Source organism: Nannobrachium achirus, assembly GCF_963921795.1.
Source record: "Nannobrachium achirus genome assembly, chromosome: 23".
Classification (NCBI taxonomy): domain Eukaryota; kingdom Metazoa; phylum Chordata; class Actinopteri; order Myctophiformes; family Myctophidae; genus Nannobrachium; species Nannobrachium achirus.
Window position 1 is genome coordinate 40,590,594 of NC_137830.1, and position 19,879 is coordinate 40,610,472.

At 42.6% G+C, this 19,879-nt stretch overlaps 1 protein-coding gene across 1 annotated transcript in view; it reads left to right on the top strand.

Annotated features, from left to right (window-relative positions):
• The window catches only part of ptn (pleiotrophin), a 76,054-nt gene that overhangs the window by 38,617 nt on the left and 17,558 nt on the right, over window positions 1-19,879 (top strand). Inside the window, exons 2-3 of the mRNA XM_080754716.1 lie at window positions 13,460-13,554; window positions 18,952-19,125. Of these exons, the coding sequence (XP_080610842.1) occupies window positions 13,461-13,554; window positions 18,952-19,125 (268 nt within the window). The 5' untranslated portion in view covers window position 13,460. The remainder of the gene's footprint in view (window positions 1-13,459; window positions 13,555-18,951; window positions 19,126-19,879) is intronic.

Sequence of the window (19,879 nt, forward strand, 5' to 3'; positions counted from 1 at the left end):
TCCTGCTTGCCAAGGTTTGCCTTGGCAACAGCCTTGGCAAGCTGCCGGTTGCTAAGCTAGCATTGGACAAAAGCTTTTAGGGGAGGGGCATAGCTACTGACTAATTCCACACGGTAAACATTGAGAACAGGAAGCTGTCTTCTGCTCGGTAACAGGTCAGGTGGGCAACAAAACCAACTGGGCACTAGGGACATGTGGGCACCTGGACAACTAGGCACGATGTGGGCACCTGGACAACAGGGTACTAGAGACATGGGCACCTGGACATCTGGGCAGTAAGAACATGTGGGCACCTGTACATCTGGGCACTGGAAACATGTGGGCACCTGGATGAGTGGGCACCTGAACTTTCCATAGCATGCTGCTTTGTTGTTGTTGGTGACATTTAACCCACTGTTCTTTAAACCCCCCAACACGACACAACAACGAGGTCAAAAGTACAATATAGTTTATTTGCCAAAATAGTACTGAGGTCAAAAGTATATTATAACAGAGTTTCAAAGTATAAAGGTGTATTTGCCAAAATAGAAGTACTGTTAAAAAGTATAACAAATTGGTCTCTAGTGCCCAGTTGTCCAGGTGCTCACATGTCCCTTTTGCCCAGTTGTCCGGATGCCCACATGTCCCTAGTGCCCAGTTGTCCACCCACTCGTCAAGGTGCCCCAACACATTGGTCTCTGGTAGTACCCAGTTGTCCAGGTGCCCACATGTCCCTAGTGCCCAGTTGTCCAGGTGCCCAGATGTCCCTAGTGCCCAGATGTCTCTATAGTGCCCACCTAACTTGTATTCATCTGAATGTATTAGAGTCTAATACATTCAGATGAATACAAGTTAGATTGGTCTAATAATTAGACCAATCTAACACTAACAGGGTGTTCAAGCCAAGGCTGTCATTAAGCACAGATATTCAAATATACCTCCATTCCCACACACACACACACACACACACACACACACACACACACACACACACACACACACACACACACACACACACACACACACACACACACACACACACGCAGGCACACACACACACACACACACACACACACACACACACACACACACACACACACACACACACACACACACACACACACACACACACACACACGTGCAGAGGAGTCTCACATGCTGTTTTTGTTTATGAGAGCAGTTCCCAGGAGGGTCCTCCAGGGCTGTTCTGAGAGATAGCAGGGACCCTCTCTCCGCACGCTCTCCCCCACGGTCTGACCTTTACAATACACAAGTCAGAAAATGTGTGGCATTTCCCTCCAACACGTGAATAATGATGGCCTGCCTCAATTAAGGCATCCTATACAGCCTGGGAGAAATCGACTCGGTTTTCCTCAAGGTGAGGGCCATTATCAGATCTCCTGCAGTACTTAATATTGTGGTATTTTACCATTGTCTTCGCTCCATCAATCTACCTTTCTACGATTGTGCATGCATTTATCTATTTCCCTCCAGTGGAGGCAATTCTTTTTTCTTGTAAACTGTTTACATTTTCAATCATCCGTAATCCAAACGGCTTGTTTTGTGGGCTTATCGTTTAGCTAAACATTCACTTCAGACAGAAATGTCTTTCTCTGCGCTCAGTTGTCGATGCAGCGCTCTCTCTTCATCAGTGGTGGAAAAAGTACTCAAATGTTTTACTCAAGTAGAAGTATCAATACTCTGTAAGGGTGCCCTCAAAATACCTATGAGAGTGGAATCCGCGTTCCTCCAATGCATTTCAATGATAAGGGAGCGTTTTTTGCAGAAATCCTCTGCTGGCATGAAACCGCTTCACTCTCATTGAAATGCATTGGTGGAACGCGGATTCCACTCTCATAGGTATTTTGGTCTGAGGGCACCCTTATGCCTCATTCACACTACAGATATATAGTTGAACGTTTAGCTTGGTAATTCAATGTAATCTCAATGGAAACCAGCTTTAAAGATACAGGAGACGCTCCAAGCAAAGCTTTGAAAGCTTTAAAGCTGGTTTCCATTGAGATTACATTGAATTACCAAGCAAAACGTTCAACTATATATCTGTAATGTGAATGAGGCATTAAGGTGGTTGCACACTGCTGCGTTTTTCGGGCCGAATATCGGAGTGAATTTCGGAGCACGCAAATAAAAAATCAACCTCACGTTATGTCAGTCACGTTTGCACACTGCCGCCCGTTACCACTCGGTCCCTTGCTCTCTCTATCTCTCTCTCTCTCCTTGCCCTGAAAAACGCATTTCGCAACGAAAAACGCAGCAGTGTGCAACCACCTTTAGGCTGCACACACACCAAAGTACCTTGAGTCGATTCCCCATTCCGCCAATGCGTTTCAATGAGAATGGAAATGCATTGGCGGAACGCGGATTCCACTCTCATAGGTACTTTGTGAGTGCACCCTTACACGTAAAAGTCCAGAATGTACCGTACTTGAGTAAAAGTACAAAAGTATTGGCATCGAAATATACTTAAAGCACCAAAAGTAAAATGTTTGAATATAGTAGATCTACAAGCTCACAACGCGTTGCATCACAGCTTGTAGATCGGCTATCTTCAAATAGCCTAGGTATAAAATAGGGCTAAAGTGGTCGTATTTTATAATATAATAATAACTTCTATCTGTAAAGTAACTAGTAACTAAAGTTTTCAAATAAACGTGGTGGCGTAAAAGTACAATATTTGCATCCGAGATGTTGTGGAGTAGAAGTAAAAGTATTGGAAATTGGAAATACTCAAGTAAAGTACAAATACACTCAAAACTGTACTTAAAGGAGTAGTTCACCCCCAAAATGACTTTTTTTCCTATTGATTACTTCTAGTAATTAGTTTTTGTCGCATTCTAAAAAAAGTAAGAAAGTAAATTCCCCCCCATTGATTCCAAATGCATTTGGGTCCCCATTCGGAATCAATGGGAGTACATTTATTGTAATCAAATTATTGTCTGGAATGTGACAAAAAACTAAAATATTATTGAAGTTAAGTCTCCATGGCGTGAGTAATCAATAGAAAAAAAGTCATTTTTTACTCCTTTATGTATGTTACTTTACACCACTGGCGCTCAGCAGTCGATGCAGTTGTCTCTTCATCTGTTCCTGGAATCCCTCAAAGGATTATCTCGACGAGCAGATAGGGGGAAAATACACTCTGCACACTAAATACAGTACATCTGCTCAACATGCTGCAACATACAGCAACTCCATGAATCCACTCCGAAGTGGAATATTTCAGGCTAACTTTTCCCCAGGAAACCAGTGGCGTCAGTTCAGAAAAAGCTAAGGTATGGCAACATGACTGGTGTCTTGCACGCGCGCCTTCGCGCGCGTGCAAGACACCAGTCATGTTGCCATACCTTAGCAACAGGCATGATACATTTATTTTAAGAAGTACATTTTATTTCCGTTTCTACGGTTTCTTGGGCTGGATATGGCAGCCTGGAATGGTTGTTCAAGTGCAGCTAAACTTGGCATGTTAGTAAACGTGCCACAATTAACAATAATGCATTGCACCTGTGCAGCTGACCTGCGGAACCTGGGAATATAGCATTTTGTCAAGATGGGGAGAATACAAGTGTGGAGAATATAATTATAATACCTTGTTAAAGTGACCATTTTGTTAAATTTTGCACTTTATTTTACTGTAATTTAGCAACATAATAACCAGCACAGATAGACAAAGAGACATTCATGGATTTATATTTAAAAGTAGCTTTTATGTTCCCCCCTGGTCACAGGGTATGGCAGCTGCATACCCCTGCCATACCCAATTGACGCCCCTGCAGGAAACACAACTGTAGGCTCTTTTGGTGCAGTCACAGTAATGATCCTGCTGCAAACGGACTCCATGACTGTTTGTTTTTCCTGCTTTGGGAATGGTTTCCAGTTTTAGTTGGAATGTCTGGGAGGATTCACCTCCATACATGGGCCAGTGGCGTCAGTTCAGAAAAAGCTACGGTATGGCAACATGACTGGTGTCTTGCACGCGCGCCCTCGTGCGTGCAAGACACCAGTCATGTTGCCATACCTTAGCAACGGGCACGATTACAGTACGTTTTATTATTTTCCCCCTGTAGCCAAGGTATGGCAGCTGCCATAGCTTGCCATACCCAATTGACGCCTCTTGACGGGCTGCAGGGGCGTTGCCACTGCGATTTCCCCCCCAAATCAACAGCCAATCAAGAAAAGGAAGCGGCATCTACTCTGGACGGAGCTGCTCAAATTCTGAGCTGGGCCAGCTTCTGGCCCAGAGATACAGCATAAAGGTTTCAGCCCAGAAGTTCTTCTCACCCCACTAGTGGTGAAAAAAAAAGAACTTCTGGGAAATCAGATTAGTTGGAATGCATGTGTACAGTATGAATCACGTTGCATCTAAAACTCTCAATTGCCTGTACAGTATATGCAATTATTAGGTTAAGATATTTATACAAGTACATTTAATTAATTTGCAGATAACTGATGGTATAAGAGCTGTTGTTCTATCATACTATTTCCTTCGTTATCGTTATTACACCACACAGGGGAGTTGCTACTTGATAACATATTTTCCATAATGCGTTTAATGAAGAGAAGATGAATAAATATAATTCAGGGGTGTGCGTGTGTGAGTGCTTGTGCATGAGTGCTGCACTCCCAGTTGCACTTAGAACTGCAGACTCACTCCCTAGCTTCCGCCGTAGTCTGAAGACTCACCTATTCAGACTCCAACTTAGCCCATAGCACTTACCGTAGCACTCGCCCACCCTAAATGACCGTGAAGTCATTTAGATCGCTTTTTTTTTTACATTATCATTTGTTGACATTTTGACTGAATAGGTGCCCGGTCTAATTGTTTGCTTAAGTACCATGCATAGTAGTACATAAAGACCGCAGGAATACACAAGAAACGGAGGGGTTGAGTAATTTAATCCGGTCTCTCCGTAGCTCCGGACGTAATTGTCTCTCTCCGTAACCTTACGGACAACACTCAACCTGACGGATTGAAACCGATAAAAACGTACGTACACATGAACTACCCGTGGCGAACTTGTGTCAACCGTGGGGGCAGTAGAGGGAGAGATGTTTCGTCTTTTTTTCTTGTATCCATTTCGTAGGAGGAAGTAAAAAAAAAAAAAAATCACAAAGTTAGTAACCAACACGCTGAACAGTGAACAGGCCAGGACGCAGACCCACATGCCAGCCTAATCAGCGCTCTCTGCCAGCTGAGCTCTCTCGAATATGCGCCTCTCTCCACTCCCGTGCACGCGATTTTTGCAGGTTTTGGGGTGTTTTTAGTCGGTTTTGGGTCGGTTTGGGTGGCTCATTAACTGTCGGCGGCGCCCCCCCTTGAGATTGCGCTCTAGGCGGTCGCAACGGCACGTGTCCACGCTCATCCATTCTCCAGTCTTTTTTATATTATACCCAGACAGCACAGTGACTAGCGCCGATGGGAGAGTGTCGTTCAATCCGAGTGTATCCTCCAACCTCTCTGTCAACAATGTAGGCGCTATGTATGTAGCATTTGCTCATTGGGAAGATGCATTTGGGTGCCATCTAGTGGATATAGTATGTACATATAGGCTTTATTGAACCCTGTAACACAGAGACCGTATGGTACTATGCATATTGACGCAAATACCGTACGTGTTCTCTCACCCCCAAACGTACACAAAATCAACCATACGTAACTATAAATGGCCCTTAAGATTGTCTACTATTTCTTTCCCAACCTTATTTGCACTTTATATGTTACCGCTAGGTCACCTTATCAGCACTTTTAACGGAATGTCTTATCACTTTTATGCAGACGATATACAACTTTATTATTCTTTTAATTCTAAGAGCCCTGATGATTTTAATTTTAATATCTTACATGAATGCTTGTCAGCCATAAAGGCCTGGTTATCGGAAAACTTCCTCCAGTTAAATGAGGCCAAGACAGAGGTGCTTATTGTTGCTCCAGAAAGCATTATTCCAAAGGTAATCGACTGTATCGGCCCCCTCAAAGACAATGTCCGCCCTAACCTCAGAAACCTTGGTGTTAATTTTAATCAATCCATGCATCTCGATACCCATATCTGTTCAATAACCCGGTCATGTTTTTTCCACCTTAGGAACATTGCTAAACTTAGATCAATTGTCACGTACCCAGAACTGGAAATGATCATTCATGCTTTTGTTTCATCTCGGCTTGACTACTGTAACTCACTTTTCACCTGCCTCAGCAAAGCCTCAATGGACCGCCTACAACTAATCCAAAATACTGCCGCCAGACTTCTCACCAGGTCCAGTAGAAGGTGCCACATCACCCCTGTCCTGTCATCCCTGCACTGGCTCCCCATTAATTTCAGGGTCCAGTTCAAAGTCCTAGTGCTCGCGTACAGAGCTCTGCATGATCAGGCTCCGAGCTATTTAAAAGATCTGGTCAATCGCTATGAGCCTGAAAGGGCCCTAAGGTCTGCTGAGCAGGGTCTGTTAACAATTCCAAGGACTCATTTAAAAACAAAAGGTGATAAGGCTTTTCAAGCTGTTGCCCCCAAACTCTGGAACGCTCTTCCACAAGCCTTGAGATTTGCAGCCTCTGTCGATATTTTTAAAAAGAACCTCAAAATGTTATTATTTGAACAGGCATTTGTTATTGGGATTTGATTTTAATTTATATTTCTTAGTAACTAACTGTATAGCCTGTTTCCTACTTGCCTTGTTTTTATTTTGTTTTTATTGTGTTTTTTCTTTCAATGCCTGTACAGCACTTTGTGAGATCTCTCTGTAAAAGGTGCTATATAAATAAAATGTACTTACTTACTTACTTACTTACTTACTTACTTTCCTTTCGATGTATTGATGTTGATGTACTGATGTATTACCTTGCTTATTGTAAATCGCTCTGGATTAACCTGCTTGCTGCCAAGAATTAAAATCGACTTCAATTGCCAGAATCTTACCTTTTAATGTGCACGGGTCATATGCAGATAATGCACGGATGATGAGGCTAAAGTGTTTTCTTCAAATGTAAACAAACATGGCTGCCATGTTTGAAAGATAGAGCTGTTCAGTCAAACATGCATTTCGCGATCGCGATCATGCCGAAACCAGAAGTAGGAAGTAGGGTGAGTAGGGAGAGCAAAAACGGCCAACTCGGGAAACTCGTGTTTGGTACAGGGACATATACGGCCCAAACACTTGGGAAACTCGTGTTTGGCACCAAGTGAGCATATGCTAAATGCTTAAATTGTAAATTGTGTGTGTGTGTGTGTGTGTGTGTGTGTGTGTGTTGGGGGGTTAATGGTGGAACTCTAACTCTAACCTCTGTAGAAAGCTCCCTCCTTTATTTCCAGCACATCTGTCTCCTTCTCTCACCAGCCCAAATGAAAAGCAAGGGAGTGATCTGATAGCGTGAATAGACTCTGCTTTATGTACTCAGCAGGGATTACGTCAGTGCCGTATAGTGAGAGACAGAGGGAAGATGGAGAGCAAATTGCGTGCAGCATTCGTCTCCGTGCAGGGGGGTGGTGGAGGGGTCATTGAAGGTCCATCGATTCGAGGCCACTATTGGCTTTCCCTCCTCCGCTCCTCTCTCCGCAGCCCACTGCCGGGTCCAAATCAATGACAGAAATGGAGGGCTTGATGGCACTAATTCTCTCTGGCTCGTCATGGGCCGCATTCACCGACGGATGCATCGTTTAACTAATAATAATGTCCCCCTCTTCTCGTCTCAAATAGAGGAATCTTACTACATAATGAAATAATGATTTTAGGCACACAAGCAGGTGTCGTAGATTAGAGGTTATCATGATTGATATGTGTGACGTTATAGAGTAGATCATGTATTCATTGATTATATTAATATCTAGGTCTTTATGATGATACTAATATTTGATAGTTAGGAGTCGAGAGGCCTTTAGTAGGCCTCAGTAACTATTGTTTTGGTAAAACCTATCTTGTTATGGTACGCCTCGTCCCAGAGGCCTTGAAGCCACACAGTATAACTCTAGGGTCTGACTCTGACCATTCCTCTTGGCAGAACTACCTTACCACTGCCCGGAATGTTAATTGTACTTCTGTCTATGATATCTGTTACATAAACTTGACCACACCACCACCTAATATAAATGTCTTGTCTCCTCATTTTCTCATGATTATTGATTGATCTGAATTCCACCACACAGGCATTTTTAGTTCATTGCCACTACGGCCAAACGCACCACCTGGGCTTCCCTCCGCTCACCGTAGAACTAAAAGGATTATGAAGGACAAACAGCGATGGACTGTTAAGTGCCGCCGGGGCAGGCAAGCACCTGCGTTGTCACAGAAGGAGAGACTATCAGAGCCAATTAAGTCAGATGTCTTCGATCTGTAAACAATCGTTTTGCCCACAACAGAGCACACACGGTTGTATTCTTTTTCATCATACGTTTGGTCAAATCCCCTGGACATATTGTAACACATGTACTTTGTACTTTGTACATCGGCACCGTTGGAGGTGCGTCAGGCCCAAGGCCTAGGTATACCATCATCCTGTAGAGTAGGGCCAAGAGGTAATACTGTATGTGGAATTACCACCATTCTATACCAAAGGTTGGAACCACAGCGAACCTGTTAAACTGTCTATGTCATAATGCCTGGAGCAGCCTCCTTCGACAAGGATATATTAGAGACGTTGTTTTTTGTTTCCCCCACAATTTAGCCAACTGGGCTACTCTACTCTTCTCGGGGGGCGCTCTCCATTCCGACATGTCGCCACTCCGACCGACATTGACTTCTTATTGTCGGAATGGCAACACTGCCATAGAAGTTAAGTTTAGGGTTAGAGATAAGGTTAGTGTCGGGAAGGAGACATGTCGGAAAGGAGACATGTCACTCTTCTCTTGTATCAGATACAGTAGATGCAGACACAGTAGAAAATATGCTCTAATTTTGGACCAAACTTTTCCAAAGCATATGGAAGGTTACATTCCGTGACGTTCCCATCCGAATGACGGCATGGGGACGCCTTCACATCCAGCGTCTACTTCACAATCGCCAACAACATGTAGTGGAGGGCAGAATCCTTCTGTGGGCTATAGGGGGATGAGTCATTCAGTGACATTCTTGGCTGACTTGCTGTCTCTGATCTAAAAACCCCTGCTTTAGACAAACTAGGGAGGCTTGAGTCATGAGAATTTGTGGCAGCGTTGTGGCCATGGTGCCAGGGGCAGGGATTTATAAAGAGAAAGGAAACACTGCATGGTTATTTTCGCTGCTCTGCTTCCCACTCAGGAAGTGTGTGTGTGTGTGTGTGTGTGTGTGTGTGTGTGTGTGTGTGTGTGTGTGTGTGTGTGTGTGTGTGTGTGTGTGTGTGTGTGTGTGTGTGTGTGTGTGTGTGTGTGTGTGTGCGTGCGCGTGTGTGCGTGTGTGTGTGTGTGCGTGCGCGTGTGTGCGTGTGTGTTTGTGTGCGTCTGCACGCAATATACATGGATTTATGGCGAAATAAATACTAGAGGAAGAAGCGCTGCTAGCAAGGAAAGCAGGCATCCCGTAGTGTAAAATGACTCTAAGGTACGTCGAGGAAACACTAATGTCTTAACGGTTCATTCAGTTTAACTCCTAGAACGATATTTTCCTTAACAGCCTGTGCAGTGCTCATTCAAAGGCAGCCGTCTACTTCGCCACCCTTTATGCCCGTACTGCACGAAGAGCCCCCTGCTTAAGGTGTGAATTACTGAAGAGAACACTGATGCACCCTACATTTACCAATGACAGCCCTTAGAATACAAAGATTGTCGTCTCTGTGTTCAATTGAATGTCCTCACTTCCCTCTTCCTAGCTTATATCTCGTTATATCATCTTCTTTATAATTCAATTGGGATTGTAAGATTACCTTGGACTTGACACCACATCATCGCGTTAAAAAGGGGGTTGGGGATTTGTGGGTATATCTGTAATTAATACAAAAAAAGAAAAAGAGGGATTCTGTGATCTGCCAGAATTTTAAAGAAGTTTGAAATGTAATGAGCTTTTGAAGAGTTCACATACCGGCAGGCCTAAAGCTCCTAAAGTTCCTTTTGCTCATTTTAATTTCTAAAGAGTGCTAAATTATGTTAAATCATGGATAAAATACACTATTAATAACAACGAATAAGGAAATACAGGGTTTGAATGCCCCCCCTACACAGTATTTCGTAAGCCATTGAGCTTCGCCTACTGTACCATCATGTAAGTCGCTATGGGGGCAAATCAGCCTATATAAATTGTAAAATAAAAGTTAAACTAAATAAAGTTCAAGCAAAGTTCATGGCGATGGGGCTCTTAGCCAGCGCATGATTAATTAAATACGACAAACGGAAATGATTGCCCTGCCAGGCTGTACTTCAGTAATTTGAGCACAGAGGAGCATTTTGGAACACTTGGTAATTGCTCCAGCTCCAGTCCGTGCTCTCTCCTCCTCAGTGGTGGAAAAAGTACTCACATTTTTTACTTGAGTAAAAGTATCAATACTGCAATGTGGACATACGTTGTTACAAATCAAAGTCCGGAATTCAAAATGTAGCCTAATTGAGTAAAGGTATGAACGCCTCGCATCTCGAGGTGTTGTGTGCTTGTAGATCGGCTGTTTTCACTAGTTTTGTGCGACAGTCTTGTATGATGAAGCAAGGCTTTGCTTTACCAAAAGACATACTCATTTGAAACTTGGAGATACAAGGTTTCTGCCCTAGAGTGACGATATTTTAGTGATTATGTTGCGAGGCAAACGTTGAGATAATAGCCGTTTTGGTTAGAACTGACTGAAAATAACTTTGTACTTCAAGTTTAAAACGATACTGAATATTTTTTCAAGTGTCCAAATAAATTCCAAATATTATCAAATTATCTCGCGGCACACCTGGACTGCCGTCGCAGCACCCCAGGGTGCCCCGTCACCCACTTTGAAAACCCCTGTTCTAAACAACTAAACTTTATAAAGAAGTGGGCGACTAGAAGTAATATAAGGAATGTGGAGTGCAAGGGAGGGATTGATGTTTAGTCAGACCTGGTGAGTTCTCAGATTGTGGTGGAAAAGGATGAGGTCACAGACATTGTGTGTGTGCGAGTGCGTGCGTGCATTCCTGCGTGAGGATAGAGGGACTGGGCAGAATGAAGAGCCTCTGTGACTGTGAACATTTCAGTGGAGTGGGCCGACTTGAATCCTGACTGATTTAGCAGCCAACATGTTGAGACTAGGGCATTAACAAAAAAGTCGACAAGTCGACTCGGTCGACTTCATTACACAAGTCGACTCCCACCAGAGAAAAAAAAAATCAAACCTTGGTTCGAAGTGGAGCGGTGAATTTGAGCAGGTGCATCTCTACAGCCCAGCCTCCATGGATCCGGGCGGAGGGGAACTCAATTCGGATGGGTACTTAAATGCATGCCCGTGCAGCATGCATGTGCGTGTGTGGTAAAAGTCACGCATGCGCAGATCCCGTTCTGACCAAGACAATTGTTCCCACTAGACTGGACACACAAACCCACGTACTGGGAGCTCGTGCTATCACACCGCTCCAAAAAAAGAAACGTTCTATTGTGAAAATAGCAGATCTACATGCTCATAGCATGTAGATCGGCTATTTTCACAATTTCTGCCTCTAATATTTGACAATTTGGATGTTTAATTTGCCATTTTAGAGGTATTAAAAAGTCCTTAAATTGGCACTTTAGAAATGTGAAGATACCCTCTATACACTTAAACTTTATGTTGGTTTGTTTACAGTTGAGTGAGAAAACAATGTTTCGCATTAAGTTAATCATCTGGGGACCCCTCAAAATAATTGGGGGGTTGTGCGTGATGTGTTGACGTCATCAAACGATAAAGTCGACTTCAACTCAACTGAGTCGAGTCGACTTGCAAAAATCACAAGTCGTTAATGCCCTAGTTGAGACATCTATAAGAGATGGAGAGAGAGCTGTTGAGAAAAAACAACTCGTTTAAGAGTTTTAGAAAGAAAGGAAAGGCGGGATTCTGACTGCCGTCTGAGGGGTCAAGGGTTGGTTTCTTGAAGAGCAGAGTAACCCTGGCTGACTTTGAAAGCAGATATGGGACGCAGCCTGATGCTGGAGAATAGGTCAGGGGCAATGTTCTGGAAGACAGGTTTTCAAAGTGGGGTGCCATTGGGGCAATTGGAAAGGAAGGGAAAAAGTCAAATATAACTTATGATTATGAAATAATAATTGTCTGTTCAAATTCAAAAGATTATGTTGCCAGTTTAATTGTTTCTCTTCTCATGCTCTGATTTTCTCAGAGCCAAACAAAGAGCTCACTCCTCAGTCCTCACCTACTGTAACCTTGCGCCAGGCTTTCTCCTGTAACTGTGGATAGCGTGCTCCATTACATTTTTTAAACATGCCATTCAGTTTACTAGAGCCTGCTGATTCTCTCGAGAACGTATATGCAAACAGGCAAAGCAAATCGATCGATTTACTCTTAAAGTATGTCCCTGTAACCTTGAACCTTGAAACTTATGCTTCTCCCAATAGGATGCTGTTTTTCTTGTTTTAAACCACGACTGTTGTCTGCCATACACAGTACTATAGTAAATTAATCTTGATGCATGTTTTGGAGCACAAACCAAATCATGCTGCTGCTTGCTGTAATTCGGTGCTATTACTTTCCTGTTCATTCTTTATTTTCTGTTCTTTATTTAAATTCTCACTGACGGAAGGAAACAACAGTGGGGCAAGAATCCACTATAACCCATTGTGTCTTGCAGTGGGAAATTGGGACTTTCTTTGCATGAACCTATCATCTTTGTCGGGTGGAAACCACCCTTTTTTTGCTATTATTTAAAAAAACGATCTAAAATAGAGATCTACAAGCAAGCATATCTATGCAAGCACACAACGCCTCGCGCTTTAATTTACGAAAAAACATACAAATTTGAAACTTGGAGATCGAGGTTTCGGTCCCATCCTAATTTACAGTACACTTTATAAGACCGAATAAGACATAATAAAGCCATAATAAGAAACAATGTGTTGGTAATTAGAACTAATATGTTTTATTAGACAGAAACAAAGCAGAAAGAGCGAATGCATTCTCTGGCACCGGCACCTGCCGACCGTCAGTTCGACCGTCAGTCGTGCTTCATCGCCGGCGATAGGACCGGCAGCCACGGAACTGTAGGTAGGACCGGCATCGCTGGTAACTGCCGCAGCAGCCACCATCGCACAGACCGGCAGTTTACCGCGACGGGACCTGCCGGTCAGTGCGGCGGCCGCCGGTCCTACTGTCGGTCCTACTGCCGGTCCTATCGGCAGTTCCGCGGCAGGTGGCGGTGCCAGAGAATGTATCCGCTCTTTCTGCTATTCTATCTTTGTTTCTGTATAATAAAACATATTAGTTCTAATTACCAACACATTATTTCTTATTATGGCTTTATTATGTCTTATTCTGTCTTAAAGTGTACTGTAAATTGGGATGGGACCGAGGTTTCTGCCCGACAGTGACACTGTGCTAAATGTATTGTCTCTCCTTCAGAATGCACGGACACCAGCAGTGGACACGAGTGGCCGCCATGGCTCTCCTGGTGCTCACGGTGACGGCGGCCGAAGTGGGTAAGGGCGAAAAACAAGGTAGGCCCTGTGCACTGTTCTGTGGCGTCCATCAGTGGTGGAAAAAGTACTATATATTAGGGCATTAACGACTTGTGATTTTTGCAAGTCGACTCGACTCAGTAAAAAGTTGAGTTGAAGTCGACTTTATCGCTTGATGACGCCATCACATCACACACGACCCCCCAGTTATTTTGAGGGGTCCCCACAGATGATTAACTTAATGTGAAACATTGTTTTCTCACTCAACTGTAAACAAACCAACATAACGTTAAAGTGTATAGAGGGTATCTTCACATTTGTGCCAATTTAAGGACTTTTTAATACCTCTAAAATGGCAAATTAAACATTATCCAAATTGTCAAATATATAGAGGCAGAAACTGTGAAAATAGCCGATCTGCATGCTCACAACGCCTCGCATTGCGAGGCGTTGTGAGCATGCAGATCTGCTATTTTCACAATAGAACGTTTTTTTTTTTTTTTTTCAACTTTCAACTGACTTGTCGACTTTTTCGTTAATGCCCTACTATATATACTATAAAAGTAAAAATATGCTGCAAATATGCTGCAATGTAGAAATACTCTGTTAGGGCACGGTCAAACCAAAGTATTGTTGCCCTCTGATAAAAATCTTTTTGTGATAAGCCGACTGTTTTTTGAAGCCAGTGGATTCTCCAAATAACCAATGACACACGTAGCTACAACCACTTGTTAGTTGGGAGTCATGGGACGGTCCGCCTTCAACTCACCGGATTGGACAGGGGGGGAAAACATTGCTTCAAGTTTTCTTTTGAAAATAGCAGATCTACAAGCTCACAGTGCATCGCGACGCATTTTGAGCTTGTCGATCTGCTATTTTCAAATGGCCAAATCAAAATCTATAAAGTAACTAGTGACTAAGTGTTTAAGTAACTAAGTAAATGTACTCAGTTACTTTACACAACTGGCGTCCATAATAACACTGCCAGCCAGGAGTGCTTTAGACGCACTTACATGTTTGATATGTGCTGCTAAGTGACATTTCTTACTTGCTCAGGAGAAAGTAAATATTCTGCTATATATATTTGTTGTTTCACCACTGTTGTTTTCCACCACTACTCACATATTTTACTTAAAGTGGGAGGGACACGCCCAAAACAGCTAAATAAGGCTATCAAATTAGCATAATTTTTTGATGATGTCAAGTAAGCCTACCTTTGATTACCCAATCAAATTAATTTATTGCAGTTACTGTACTGAAAGTAGAACTTTCTGTACAGTAACTGCAATAAATTAATTTGATTGGCTTATATGGCGGGAGGGGACGGAGTTGAGCGTGCATATCATTATCTTCTGAAACTACCCCCACAGAAGCTGTGCGAGGAGGAGAAAATGTGACTTTCTAGACCGAATTTTAAAACTAGCAGTTCTAGGTGTAAAAAATTATATAGATTCCGTTATAGAATCCGCAATTTACCGCTAAAAAGTCTTCTACAAAAAAGGTGTCAGAGATTAGTAACGTTAGCAACGAGCAACGTTCTCCTCCCCAGCTCCGAGACACTTTTAGCGTCGATCTCCTGCTGCCTCTTCCCCTAGAAGCACCGTAACGGAGTGATCTGCGGTTGATGTCCGCCGGCTCTCATACACTCTCTCTGTGTGTGTGTGTGTGTGTGTGTGCACACACAATAGCTCTCGAAAATAGCCGTTCGCGTAGTTAGCTTGTAGCACCGAACGACGGACGAAGTATATCATTACTAACGTTCCTGCCCCCTTTTCAGACTGTTTGGAGAAAGACCACGTGACCTACTGTATCAGAATGTTAAACTTCGTTTAATACTGCAACATAGAAATACTGTTACGAGTAAGTCCGGAATTCAAAATGTACTTGAGTAAAGAAGTACAGTATGAAAGTGTTGGCATCAAAATACTAGTACAAAATGTTTGTAAATAGCAGGTCTACAAGCTCACAAAGTGTCGCAGATCGGCTATTTTCAAATAGCCAAGGTACTGTATAAAATAGGGCTAAAGTGGTTTATGTATGTTTTATAATATTATAATTTATACCTGTGTAGCCCCCACAGTTAGTACCAGCCATGAACCAGCGACAACAGCCCTGCTAATCGGGCTCAGCCCGATTAGCACGATTGTTTGTGCGTTGGACTGGCGAGTGGGAGTCCCGGGTTTAATCCCCACTTCCGCGTATCACTACACCTGCAAAGTAACTAGTAACTAAACTTTTCAAATAAATGTAGCGGAGTAAAAGTACAATATTTGGATATGATATGTAGTGGAGTATAGAAGTAAAACATATTGGAAATTGGAAATAGCCTACTCAAGTACAAATAGGTACAACACGTACAGCTGCCTACAGCACTTAAGTCAATGTACTTAGTTACTTTATACCACTGTTTGTTGCTATGTGTTGTCTGTTACTTGCACTAGAGACTGTGATATTCATTTTTATTAGTGTCTGAGCACTACTGTATATGCGCATATTTTATATTGTTGTCCTATTACCTAACTTTTTATTTCCATTGTTACTCCTCTTATGATGTTATTCTTATGTCGGTAGCTTGTGCAGAAAATAATTTCACCCACTCCTTTACATCTGCGAACTAATGTGGCAATAAACTTGAAGGTGAAGTTGAGATTGGCAACTTGGTAAACCCAGTATATCCTATTGAAAGTTTTGCTTGTGCTGATGCATGGTAATTTGATGCAAATTAGCAGATCTCTCGCATATATAAACTTTAAACAGGGGGAAAACCTGCAGCAGATTTTAAATACATTTCAGATGCATCTCCATATTTGTATAGAGTTGAATTGGTTTGACCTTTATCTGCTTTGACGACCCTAGTTGTATCCATGCTAATTAAAAAGCAGTGGTGTAAAGCAATGAAGTACACTTACTTACTGTAAGTACTGTACTTAAGTACAATTTTGATGTATTTGTACTTTACTTGAGTATTTCCAATTTCCAATGCTTTTACGTCTACTCCACTAAATCTTGGATCCAAATATTGTACTTTTACTCCACTACATTAAAGCATATAAAATACATTAACCACTTGAGCCCTATTTTATACCTAGGCTATTATAGACGATCTACAAGCTCACAACCCGTTGAATCGCGACATGCTGTGAGCTTGTAGATCTGCTATTTTCAAACATGTTGTACTTTTACTTTTGGTACTTTAAGTACATTTTGATGCGAACACTTTCATACTTTTACTCAAGTACACTTTTAATTCCGGACTTTTACACGTAAGGCTGAAGCTACACCAAAGTACCTATGAGGGTGGAATCCCCTTTCCACCAATGCATTTCAATGAGAATGGAGCGTTTTGTTTTTTTGCAGAAATCCTCTACTGGCATGAAAACGCTCCATTCTCATTGAAATACATTGGCGGATTGCGGATTCCACTCTCATAGGTACTCTGGTACTCAGCCTAAGGGTGCCCACACACCAAAATACCTAGAGTGGAATCCGCCAATGCATTTCAATTAGAATGGAGTGTTTTTTGCAGAAATCCTCTACTGGCATGACACTACTCCATTCTCATTGAAATGCATTGGCGGATTCCACTTTAGGTATTATGGTGTGTGGGCACTGGCCCCCGTTTCTACGGTTTCTTGGGCTGGATAAGGCAGCCTGGAATGGTTGTTCAAGTGCAGCTAAACTTTGCATGTTAGTAAATGTGCCACAATTAACAATAATGAATTGCACCTATGCAGCTGACCTGCAGAACCTGGTAATATACCATTTTGTCAAGGAGAATACAAGTGTGGAGAATATAATTATAATACCTTGATAAAGTGATCAAGTTGTTAAATGTTGCATTTGTAGTTATTTTACTGTAATTTAACAACATAATAATCAGCACAGATAGACAAAGAGACATTCATGGATTTATATTTACAAGTAACTTTTATTTTCCCCCTTGGACCCAGGGTATGGCAGCTGCATACCCCTGCCATACCCAATTGACGCCTCTGCTTTTCCCACCACTGTTATTTTGTCAATCAGACAAATGGTTCCAGAGATAGCTGTGAATCAAAAAAAGTGTCCATCCACTAGAATGAACACTAATTTTCTCAATCAGCTAAACGAGGGAGCCAACACACAAACAGAGAAAAGCATCTCTCTGATCTCAGGTCATTTTGACATCTTAACTCATTTAATGCCACCCTTTCACCACTAGAGGGGGCCAAGTGTGCCACAGACAATCCCATAGAGATATGCTGGTATATGCAGAAGCCCTGCAGCCATGACTTGCCTAAACACTTTCCTTTGTGCATGTACAGGAAGAGGATGAAGTTAGCTTGAAGTTAGCTATTGGCTACCAAGCATTTTAAAAGCCTTATTTTCGTCAACTTAGCCATGATTAAACCTTGCACACCTCATGCATGGGAAAAAAACAGAGAAGAATGAGCTCTAAAAAATCCAATGCAATCCTGGATTGCATTGTTGTGGGTTTGTGCAGTTTGTTCACAGCTTTCAAACAAAAAAATCCGATTGGAAATCCGTTCAGGCATTCTTGAGATAATAGCCATTATGTTTTACACTGTTGTGAGCTTGGAGGTCTGCTACCTGAGTTGTATGGGGGTTGTATGGGGGTTAAACATGCAAAATCGCGATTTTTTTTTTTTTTTTTTTTTTTTTTTTTGAATCACGTGTATACACGTGATTGGCACTGTGGGATGCGCTAATATATCACGTGTATACACGTGATTGGCACAGAATGAGTTAAAAAAATAAAAAAATAAAAAAAAAAGTTTTTTCTTTCTATACAAAAAACACAAAAGACGTCATGAGACGTCATTGGCACCCAGGGCTTTTGAAAAAAAAAAACGTCAAGAGACGTCATTGGCACAGAATGAGTTAATCAGCATCTGAATCTGTGTGATCCTGCAGGCAGGGGTGGTGTCGCACCAAATTCTGGGCCCTGGGTACAAGGATTCACTGCGGGCCCCCCATGAATGTTCTTCATAGCGGGAGGGGGTTCCCGCAAGCTCACAGCGAGCTAGTAGATCTGCTATTTTTGAAAAATCGTGAAAATCTTTGAATATATCAAACCTTCTAAGGTTTTTTGAAAAACCTATGTTTCTATGTCAGTGGTGCTCAAACCTTTTCATGTGAAGGTCCCCCAAAATGATATGTATTTGGCCATGGAACCCCATCTCAAAACATTTAGTTCCAGGGACCGCCCCAGAAGCAAAATTTGAGTTACAAATGTTATATGTTAATATATGTAAAAAAAAAATACATATATTCAAAGATTTGCACACATCTACAAGCTCGCAGTGCAGCGCTGTGAGCTTGTATATTTGCTTTTTTTCAATAAAGTAAAGTATAAAATAATTTCAGGCTCCTCCACCTTGGGCCCCAGTAACTCGGTCCCACTTTTCCCCCCCTTGTGACGCCACTGTCCTGCAGGTAAGAAGGAGCGCAAGTCGGACTGTGGAGAGTGGCAGTGGAGTGTGTGCGTGGCCAATGAAGGGGACTGCGGGCTGGGCACCAGGGAGGGCACACGCACAGGAACCGACTGCAAGCAGACCATCAAAACCCAGCGCTGCAAGATACCATGCAACTGGAAGAAGAAGTTTGGAGGTGAGGAGTAACTGGTTTTCAACTGAACCTCAATTAACACGGCCGTGTGATGGAGTATAAATTAGACCTTACACCTCGGTTGCCAACAAATGGGCTGACTTTATTAGATGTTTAAAAGTAGACTTTTTCATATCATCATGATGATATCCTAGCAACCTGGACCAATCAGTGACGTCTCGATCGGGGCCAGATCAAGTCAAACCATGACTAGTCAGATCTGGCCTAGAATATCACCTGATTTCAACCAACATAAATCCTGCCCACAAAAACAGATGTCCTGGATTAATCAGAGAGGGTCCGATCGAGGCCAGATAAATATCATAACTACCGGTAGCCCTAACCCTATGATGTCAAACATCTATGATGTCAGACGTCAGTCATCTCCATAGGCCTATTTGGGAAAATATGTCCAGCTTTTGTCCAGATTTTGTCCAACTTAAACAACCAACCAGGTCTGTGCATTTTTTTGGTCAAAGTCGATCCCATGCCAAAGCGCCAGTGCTCGCCCAGCAGTCTGCTGTCACCCAGGCGGATGCGTGCACGCGCCCATGTGCGCGACCACCCACCAAGGAGGCTTGCGCTTAACTTTTCCCTCCCGGTTCCGGGGGCTTGGTTGCTACATGCTAAACCTCAATATAAGATATATAACAGAGCTAATATTCATTTCTCATAACAATGACATTGGCGTCCACTTGGACTCAAGGATGAAATTATTATAAGTAGTTGGTCAAAGGTCAAGGTCACTGTGCCCTCA